The sequence below is a fragment of the Pistacia vera genome, unplaced genomic scaffold (assembly GCF_008641045.1).
Source record: "Pistacia vera cultivar Batoury unplaced genomic scaffold, PisVer_v2 Contig829, whole genome shotgun sequence".
Taxonomy (NCBI): Eukaryota; Viridiplantae; Streptophyta; class Magnoliopsida; order Sapindales; family Anacardiaceae; genus Pistacia; species Pistacia vera.
In genome coordinates, this window is record NW_022196700.1 from 520,026 (window position 1) to 530,762 (window position 10,737).

Below are 10,737 nucleotides of genomic sequence, written 5' to 3' on the forward strand. Positions count from 1 at the left end.
GCCAGGAAAACACATGGGCTGCAAATTAGCTGCTGTAACAACGTCGGGATTGATACTTCAGAACACCAATGGGAAGACTGGGATTCAAATGAGTGGATAGGCTCCAATTCAGAAGAGGATGACGCTGAGGAAGAGGAGGAGGCCAAAGAATGAGCACTTGAGCACCTGTTTTAGTTTCATTATTTTTTTTTTGTTTAGTAGTTGTTTTTGTTTTTCTTTTATTTTGAACATTCAACTCCGTTGATATTTTTTTTGGGATTGTGTGAGTTTTTTTTGTTGTTTCATTTTTGTTTTAAATTCTAGTTGATGTAAAGACGAGATTAGGGTTGTAATACTTTCATTTTAGTCAGTGGATTTTTCTAAAATTGTGGACACCACAGTTTTCAATTGTTTTACAGAATGTGGGTGATGAAAAAGCTGAGGACCGGGTGTGCACAACGTTGAGCAGAATTTCAACTTTACGGATTAATCAGGGAACTATCTCGCACCTTTTTCTATTTTGTTTTCCATTCCTAATTTATGCATAATGTGAATTGGGCACAATGTCATCTTTAGTTTGGGGGTAGGAAAATTTGAAAAATTTTGATTTTGTTTCAGTTAAGTTTGTGTTTTTATTGTGGTTGCCACTGATGAATTGCATAAGTCCATGATGAGACTAGGATTGTTGGGATGTTATGGTTGAAAAATGTTAAGCATTACTTCAAGTTTATGTTTATTGACTGAATTTTGATTGAGGTTTGTTGAGTGGTTCAGCCACCATTTTCATTTATTTTGGCATGCTTAGATTCATCTTATGTGGGTAGGTAAAGTTTGATAATATTGGTGGACTAGAACCTAGTAGAGAAGAGCTTGAGGCAAAATTCTAGGACTAGACATTGTTGAGGAAATGATTTAGGCATTTTTCGGAATGTTTGAGCCTTTCTAGCCAACCCACAAGTGATATTGCCCCTAGTCACCTACTTAAGCCTTATGAGATTATCATTGTGTCTTATTTTCTTACAAACCAAAAATTTCCCAATCCAACTACCCTAAACACATAATCGTACCCTTAGGAGAATCTTGGGCCTAATGCAAACACAAAGAAAGTGAAGAGTGGTGCGAATCATTAAAAGAATAGTTTGGGGGTTGTGAGAAGGGCGATAAGAATAAGAGAGTTAATTAACCTCAATTCAATTGATGATTAAAAAAAAAATTGTTCTTTAGTTCAATTAAAAATCAAAATAAGGAATGCATAAGTTTGAGGGGTGTAAAATGGTTGATACTTTGATTGATGGTTAAGAAGAAGTGGAGTTTGATGTGACTTGTAGTGTTTGCATGAGCAAAACCGAGTTATCTTACTTTCTTTATCCTATCCTGTTTCTTGAAACCCACTACCCGAGCCTAACTTTACAAGCTTGCAAAGACCTTTTGATCCTTAGCGATGAGTAGTCCACATCAGTGGAGAGTAGTTCGATATTTAGGCTTATGGGGTTCGCCACCATTTGATAAAATTTTCATTTCTGCATAAAATAATCCGGGAAGTTGGAATGTGGATTGAAGTGGGGATCACCTACTTGGTGGACCGATTGAGAAAGACTGTTGATGTAGCTTATAACTTCTTGGAGTGTTGAACATTTTCTGATAATAATTTTTCAACAACCTTTAAGACTTGTGAAATTTCGAGTCAATTCGTATGTTGAGTTGAGTCTAAGTTGTGTTTGTTCATTTTTCAGTTTTGTTGTGTTGTGTTTTATGTGTTTAGTTGTTTATTGTTTTTCTTTCATTGAGTCCTTATGCTCGAGGACGAGCATGTCTTTAGTTTGAGGGTATTTCATAATCCGTGGATTATACTGTTTTGATTAGACTTTTTAGTCGGATTTCAGATACTTTTTAGTTCATTTTGACCTGAATTGCTACTTAATTCTTTATATTTTGTGTTTCAGGCTAAAATGGACATTTAATGCAATTAAGGAGCAAATTAGAGTTTTTGGATTCAGAAGTTAGCGAATCTCAGAAGTTGGGAAAGTTTTGAAGCAGAATGGATGCACGATGAAGCTTGTTCCATGAGAAAAGTGTCAAAGAAATATTCAAGCAAAGGAGCAAGTGGAGGGCAATTCTGTAATTTCAAAATTCCACATGAAGGTTCGTCGTGGCGAAGAGAGTTGCGCACGTGGGTTTATTTCACTTCTTCGCCGTGGCGAAGTCTGGGAATTTCAAAAACGCACAGTTTCATTTAGGCATTTGTTTCTAGGTTTTTGGGCTAAGTATAAAAGAGGAACTTAGTCATTTTTGTAGGGAGTTCGTTTTTCTTAGAGAGAACAGCTTTTTACATTTTCTTAGATTAGTTTTGGGCAAACTTTGATTGCAAAGGGTGAAGATTCGAGATTAAACCAATGGATTCTTCATTTGGGGAGATTTTCTTGTCTTTTCTCTTATTTTCATTATGTTGAACTTCGGATTTTTCATTTCTTTTATTGGTATTGTTGATTTAGCCATGAACTAACCTATTTTGGGTTGGGTTTTTGATGTAGTTCAGATTCTAATGGGTTGAGTAATTGATGATTTCTATTTTCATATGATTTTGCTTAGATTGTGTGATTATTCTAAAATTATTGTATTTATGTGATGAACATGATGAGATTGAGAAATAATTCATGTTAAGCTTCTTGGGTAATCACCATTGTAGTATTAAAGGCTAGAGATAGATATAAGAATCAATGAAATCAATCTAGGATTCTTGTGCTTAATGAACTTTGAACTATTAATCTTCATTTTGTTGGGTGCGGAAGTTTAATAGGAATGAGTAAGGAAATATAGCCTGAGAAGGTATATTTTATATCTTAGAGAGTTTGATTTACAATCAATGCATGTGAATATGGAATTAGTATAATCTTTAGGGTTAACCCAGAGAGTCCGAATGAAGTCAAAACCGTACCCGTTTGTTTTGAATTGATTTTATTAGTGTCTTAAATTTTGCTTTCATCATTTAGTTTTGAACATTTAGAAATTCTGTTTTAGTTTTTAAGTTTAATTTGTCTCCCTTCAATCCAAACAACTCGATTGCTTCAACTTGAAAATAGTAGAAAAACTTAGTGCTTAGCCACCAATCCTCATGGGAACAATACTCACTCATCATTTTATTACTTGTGCGACTAGTATACTTGCTACATATTGCATGTTGTAGTAAACACGCATCAGTAAGTTGGGTTGAAATGGTCGTGTAAGCATCAACTTCATGAATACCCATATATTTCTTCGATTGCGTTCTCTCATTGGGTCTCTGATAGTTTTTACTTGCCAGGACTTCAAGTAACTCATAAGCTTCTTCAGGTGTCTTGTTTTGCAATGCTCCTCCAGATGCTGCAATTACCATTGTTTGCACATTTATCATCAACCCATTGTAGAACGTTTGGACTTGCATCCAAACTAACAAACCATGGTGTGGACACTTTCTCAACAGTTCCTTATATCTTTCCCAAGCTTCATAAAGTGATTCAGTTTCTTCTTGTAGAAATGATGTGATATCATTTCTCATCTTTGCAGATTTCGCTAGAGGGAAGTATTTAGTCAGGAACTTCTATGCCAATTCATTCCAAGTTGTGATTGTTCCTGCTGGTAGTGCCATTAACCATCCCTTTGCTTTATCCCTTAATGAAAAAGGAAACAATCTTAATCGGATGGCGTCATCTAACGCTCCATTTGACTTGAAGGTATCACAGATCTCCAAGAAGTTTGCAATGTGTGAATTTGGATCTTCCTTCAGATCTCCTTTAAATTGTACCAACTGTTGGATCATCTGGATGATTGCCGACTTTATTTCAAAGATGTCGGCTTGCGCTAGTGGCCTAGTTATACTTGGACCACTACCATCAACCGAGGGCATTAAGAATTCCCTCAATGTTCTGTTTTCCACCATCTTAATGACTATCGCCTCTCGTTCTCTTCTTTCTCTGTTAAGTCTTCTTGCGGTTCTTCCAATCTCTGGATCAATAGGAACCATTGGATGACGTCTAGCTCTTCGCATAAACTACACAGAAAGAAAAAAAGCATGAGATCACAAACTAATAGAAAAGAACAGCAAAATTAAACTAGAAAATAATTAAAACTTAAATTAAACTCCAATCTAGCTAAAACCAGAAAAAATCAATATTAACACAAAATCAATCCCCGACAATGGTGCCAAAAACTTGTTGCGTTGGTTTTACAACATGCAATGTGTAGCAAGTGCACTAGTTGCAAAATGTAATAAAGTCATAAGTAGAGAATCGTTCCCACGAGGATTGCTTGTTAAGCACTGATTTTCCTAGTTGTTTATCAAGTTGGAGAAACCGAAAGATGTTTGGATTGCGGGCAAAAATCAAGCTAAAGTTAAAATAAAATTTAATACGCACTTTAAAATCTGAATAATGCAAACAATATTAATTCAAGAAAAATATCAATTAAAACAAAGCGGTTAGGGTTTTGACTTCATTAGGATTTTATGAATTAATCTATGAATTCCGTTACTTCTACACTCACATGCACAGATTATAAATCGGATACCCTAATTGTAAAACATACCTTCTCAGGCTATGTTTCCCTACTTATCTCTATTAAGCTTCGGCACCCAACAAATTGAAGGTTAATAGTTCCAAGTCCGTTGATCTAAATGGAATCCTAATTTGATTTCATTAATTCTCAAACATATCTCTAGCGTTCAATAAAACAATAGCAATTATGCTAAGAAGCTAATACATGATTCACTTCTCAGTCTCATCATGCTCAACAAACAATTTCAATAAAAACAAGAGTAATTACACAATCCATGTAATAGAATGTAAAAGCAACATCAATCTATTGATCAAACATTAAAATACCAATTACATCAAAACCCTAACCCAAAAGTGAGTTAGTTCATACTAAAATTAAAACAAATCAAAATAAAAGCTGTAAGCAAGGCATTCAACAAGTTGGAATAATGAAAAGAGAGTGAATCTTCCCTATTTGATGAACCCAAAGAGTTTCAATCTCCAATCTTTTCTTCTTCTCCCAAAAACAACGTCGAAAACCAACTCTAAAATGAATAAGTCCTCTTTATATAGTCTGTCCAAAAAAACCCTAAGACTCCGCAATAAATTAAAACGCACAGTTTTAATAACTGAAATCTGCAGACTTCGTAGTGGCATCAAGTTGGCTTCTAATTCACTATCTGACCCGAGAGTTTATTGCTGCAGCAAAGTTCTTTCTTCGCCGTAGCGAAGTTGTCTAAACTATTTTGAAATTATGAAACTACCCTCCACTTGCTTCCTTGCTTGAATCTTCAATCTTTAGTGATCTCTAATAGGAACAAGCTTTATAGTGCTTCAAATTCGCTTCAGAACTTCCCCAAATCCTGAGATTCGCTTACTTCCGGGTCTGGAAACTCAATTCCGCTCAGTATTTGCTCTAACTGCACATTTTTGGCCTGAAACATAAAATATATGAAATTAAGTTGCAATTCAGGCACAAACGAAAGAAGAAGTATCCAAAATCTGGCCAAAAAGCCTAGATAAAAGAGTATAATCCTAGGATTATCAGTGGCCATTCTAGAAATGTCCATAGCCCCAATATTATTTTGAAGAAACGGCACAAATAATACAGTAAGACTTTCATAGTGTTGAACGATCCTATCGAAAAGCAGTGACTGATCTCACTTGTCAAGGTTGTTTGGTGACAATCTAGTGCAACACATGGGTACTTGCTATAGGCAAGTTCACTGGACTGACCCACCAGAGGATTCCATATGGATGGTAACCCCAGTGTCCATGGAAAAAATCCTCTAACGAATGGTGGTGCATGTGATCCTTAGTCTTGAGGTCACCGGAGTGCCTTGTACACCGATTGGTGTAGTTTGACACTAGCCCAACGTACTTCTATTCAGAGCTATAATTATGGTAGTGACTGGCTGCATCAAGGAGTGTATCAAGACTATGGTGGATTGACAAAGGATTCATCATTCCCGGGTATGGGAGAAGTTATCTCACAGCGTAATTCAAAAAATGGCAATGACACTAAAACTGTGGCCACAGTGGGATTGAGTTGTTGCTCAATCCAATTTATTATTTGGGTCATTGGTCCAGTAACTGAATACATACATATCGAGAGTAACTAAGGTTGACACTATTACTATGCCTCGATCTCGATGAGATAACAGATGATAAAATAATTGAATTTTACGGTAACCATATTGTTGACAAGTAGCTACTTCGCTGAATCCGAATCTATCGGGTGGCCATGATGCCTTGCTAGGGGCCAATCTTGGTCTGTGTGTAGTGAGACGATTAATTGGTATTAATCGCGATACTACACACTGCTGGTATGATGGGGAGCCTACAGGTCACACACATAAAAGATAATTTAAGAATCAGATTGTGTAAAGGACGTTTTCATCTTTTTAGGCAAAAAGGTATTTTGGTAATCTCACAGTGTAATTAAATTTGCTGAGGTTGTTGCCTTCATTTAATTTGATATTAAAATTAAATAAGTGAGATTATATTCAAATATGTGTATGCATATATTTAAATGAATTATTTTTATTGTTAAATGTTAATATATTTTCTATATATGATTTTAATTTAATTGAAATGATAATAATTAAAATAAAAATATCTAAATGGGGCTATTTGGACATAAGGGCTGTTTGGGTTGTTGCCTAAGCCGATTCCTAAGTGGAACAGGGTTTCACATGCACTATATAAGTGCATGTGTTCTATGAATTGAATAATACTTTTCATTTTAAGTCATTTTATATTATTCATTGAAAAGCTCTAGCCCCCTCTCACTATTCACGCCACTTTACTTTTGTTGAATCAAATTTATTTGATTCTTGTTCTTGGTTTTTGAGGCTAAAGAGGATCTAGAAAATCCTTCTTTAGTTCTTTAGGTTATCTTCGTTTGGACTACCGCTGGTTCGATTCTACTTTGAATCGGTAGCGAACCCAGTTAGAGACAAGTTTGAAGGAGCCTCCAAACGTGCGTATGAACTCTAATCTTTATTCTGATTGTTCATATTACTGCAGAATATTTGATTTAACATATTATCTATAATATCTGTATCTTGATCTTGGCTTAAAATGGAATCGATCACTGTTTTATTTTTGTTTTCTGCTGCCATTGGGTTAGATTGTTTCCTAACAAAATTTACCTCCTAATATTCTTAATAAAGGAAGAAATATAGGACACTTGAAAGATTGGAACTAAAAAGCTTGAAATTTCAATGGAGGAAATAGAATTAATGGAGAAGTATTGAAGAAGATGATGGAACAGTGTAGAAATATTGAAGAAGATGATGGAAAGTGGAAGAATACATGTGTTGGCCGACTTATACAAACTAAAGTTTAGAATTTTTTTTTTTTTTTTTTTTTTTTTTTATGCAAAATCATTCATTTATCTTTTGCATTTAATGACTTATACATTATTTTCCTTTTTTCCCTTAACAATTTTCTTTTAATTACTCCTTAATCCTTTGCCATCTTTACCTTGTCAAGCCAACAAATATCATCATTCTTTTACTACTTTACCCCTAAGCATGTGCATGGTAGTTAACTTAGCACATAAAATAAGACTATTTTACCCTTGGACGTACTGTGGGGTTTCATTTCTCCCCTCCTTATAGGAATTTCGTCCTTGAAATTAAGCAAATAAGTCTTGGTAGCAGTCTCTCATGTCTTGTTCCACTTCCCAAGTAGCTTCTTAAACCTTGTGATTTCTCCAAAGAACTTTGACGAGTGGAATACTTTTATTCCAGAGCTCTTTAATCTTTTTATCCAATATTTGGACTGGACGCTCCTCATAAATCAAATTCTCGTTCAGTTTCACTTCCTTTACTCATAATACATGAGAAGGATCATTTATGTACTTGCGTAACAATAACACATGAAAAACATTATGCCCTTGTTCCATGCTTGATGGTAATGCAAGTTTGTAAGCTACTTTTCCAATCCTTTCTAGCACTTCAAAAGGACCAATGTACCGTGGAGCAAGCTTTCTGTTTTTGCCAAATCTCATGACATCTTTGTATGGGGCAATCTTAATAAACACTTTGTCCTCTACTTGAAATTCCATTTCCTTCCTCTTCAAGTTTGCATAACTCTTTTGGCGATCCTGGGCTTGTTTCATTCTCTCTTTGATTAACCTTATATCTTCAATCATCTTTTAAGTAATCTTTGGTCCTAAAGCTTGAACCAAAGACTCCTTCTCTCCTACTTCATCCCAATACAAAGGTGATCTACACTTTCTCCCATATAGAGCTTCATATGGTGCCATCTGGATATTAGTATGATAACTGTTATTATAGGAAAATTCCATTAATGGAATTATATCACTCCAATTTGCTTTATGATCCACACAACAACCTCGTAACATATCTTCAATCACCTAATTGGTTCTCTCAATTTGACCATTTGTTTGGGGATGATAGCTGTACTAAAAGCTAGCCTTGTACCTAGTGCCGTTTGTAACCCATGCCAGAAGGTTGAAACAAATCTTGAATCTCTATCTGACACTATTGTCTTGGGCACACCATGCAACCTCACAATTTCTTTTACATAAATCTAACCCAACTGATCTGAAGTAGTTGTATCATTCACTGGTATGAAGTGTGCTAACGTAGTTAGTCTATCCACAATAACCTATAGTGCATTATACCATTTTTGTACTCTTGGAAGGGCAACCATAAAATCCATAGATATGTCTTCCCATTTCCATTTATGAATACTAAGATGCTATATTAATTTTGATGGTCATTGGTGTTTAGCTTTAACTTGCTCACAAATTAAACATTTACCCATATAATCACTGATATCTTTCTTCATACTTGACCACCAGTAGCTTTTCTTTAAATCATGGTACATCTTTACACTCCAAGGTGTGTTGTACAAAGTGTATCGTGTGCTTCTCTAAGAATTTTACTCTTCAACTCTACATCTTGAGGAACACATAACCTATCTCAAAATTTCAGAATACCATTCACTACTCTAAAAGCTGTCTCTTTTCCCTCATTTACTTGCTGATGGATTTCCTTGCAAGAATCATCAACTACTTGTTTTTCTTTGATCTCCTATATTAAAGTAGATTTGATTTCCAATCTAGCACATCCTCTAATTACAACCTCAATTTGCTCTTTGAGGATTTCTCATTGCAACTCTTTTTATACTATGATTTGGAATAGAGGAATTTTCTGACTTAAGCCATCTGCTACTACATTAGTTTTCCCTAGATGGTACTTGATTTAACAGTCATAGTCTTTGACTAACTCTAACCATCTTATCTGCCTCATATTCAACTCTTTCTGTCTGAAGAAATACTTTAAACTCTTATGGTCTGTGTAAATATTGCTCTCGACACTATATAGATAATGACGCCAAATTTTGAAGGCAAACACCACTGTTGCCAATTCCAAATCATGTGTAAGGTAGCTCAATTCATAATCTTTCAGTTGTTTAGAGGCATAGGCTATCACCTTCCCATTTTGCATAAATACTGCCCCAAGACGACTATGTAAGCATCGATATAAATGTCATAATCAAGACCCTCCTCGGGCAAAGCTAAAATGGGAGTTGTGGTCAATCTCCTCTTTAACTCCTAGAAACTCTGCTCACATATATATGTCCACTGAAATTGAGTCTCCTTCTTGGTAAGTAGAGTGAATGGAAGAGCAAGTTTAGCAAACCCTTGCACAATTTTTCTGTAATACCCAGTCAAGCCTAGAAAACTCTCCTCCTTCATTGTTGTTGGCCTTTTCCATTCAAGTACTGCCTCTACCATATTAGGATCCATTGATATGCATTCCTTGGAAACCACATGACCAAGAAACGTTACTCGATCCAACCAAAACTCACATTTGGAGAACTTGGCATACAATTGCTTCTCCCTTAATCCTTGCAATACAAACCTCAAATGTTGTTCATGCTCTTCATTTGTTTTGGAGTATATCATCTATAAACACCACAAGAAACTTATCTCGGTAATCATGGAAGCCCTATTCATTAAGTCCATAAATACTACTGGTGCATAGGTCAACCCAAAAGGCATCACAACAAACTCATAGCGTCCATACGTAGTTCGGAAGGCAGTTTTCTGAATGTCATTCTTTGCAATTTTGACTTGATGGTAGGCCGACCTCAAATCAATTTTAGAGAACACTGAAGCATCTCTTAGTTGATCAAATTAGTCAGCTATACAAGGCAATGAATATTTATTCTTCATTGTCACCTTATTTAACTCCCAAGAATCAATGCACATCCAGAGGGATCCATCATTCTTCTTGACAAACAGAATTGGAGCACCCATGGTGAATGACTCAATTTGATTAAACCTTTATCTAATAACTCTTGAAGTTTCTTCTTTAACTCTTGGAGTTCTGTTGGAGCCATTCTGTATGGAGCTTTTGAAATTGGTGCGATACTCGAGTTGAATTCTATAAAACATTCTACTTCCCTTTTTGGAGGCACACCTGGTAATTCATCTGGAAATACATCCGTAAATTCATGAACTATGAGCACATCATACACACTAGGACTTAGAGTCTTCGCCTTATTCACTACATTAGCTATATACCCCATACATTCTTTTCTCAACATCTTTCTTGCTTTGATGGCAATTATCATACCACTAAGTACATGACCCTCTCAAAATTAAACTTATCCCCATTATTTAAATTAAATCTGACCATTTTTTGTGATAGTTTATCTCTGCCTCATACCTACCTAGGAAATCCATGCATAGGACAACATCAAAATC

The 10,737-nt window shown here is 35.4% G+C and overlaps 1 protein-coding gene and 1 non-coding gene across 2 annotated transcripts; one reads left to right on the top strand and one right to left on the bottom strand.

The window, feature by feature from the left end:
- Positions 1 to 3,410: 3,410 nt before the first annotated feature.
- Positions 3,411 to 3,517, top strand: LOC116118027. Its single transcript, XR_004126080.1, has one exon. It is a non-coding gene; the product is annotated as a small nucleolar RNA R71 (small nucleolar RNA).
- A 6,062-nt stretch (positions 3,518 to 9,579) lies between these two features.
- On the bottom strand, positions 9,580 to 10,287 carry LOC116117978 (uncharacterized mitochondrial protein AtMg00860-like). The gene is made up of 2 exons (XM_031403956.1): positions 10,210 to 10,287; positions 9,580 to 9,933 (listed from the first exon to the last, which is right to left on the bottom strand). The coding sequence occupies exons 1-2, from the start codon at positions 10,285 to 10,287 to the stop codon at positions 9,580 to 9,582; spliced, it is 432 nt and encodes a 143-aa protein (XP_031259816.1).
- Between the last annotated feature and the right edge of the window lie 450 nt (positions 10,288 to 10,737).

Coding starts and splice junctions, on each gene's coding strand:
- LOC116117978 (XM_031403956.1), bottom strand. CDS start 10,287: ATGGGTGCTCCAATTCTGTTTGTCAAGAAGAATGATGGATCCCTCTGG. Junction 9,934..10,209: donor ATTCTTGGGAGTTAAATAAG/GTGACAATGAAG, acceptor TGGTGTTTATAG/ATGATATACTCCAAAACAAA.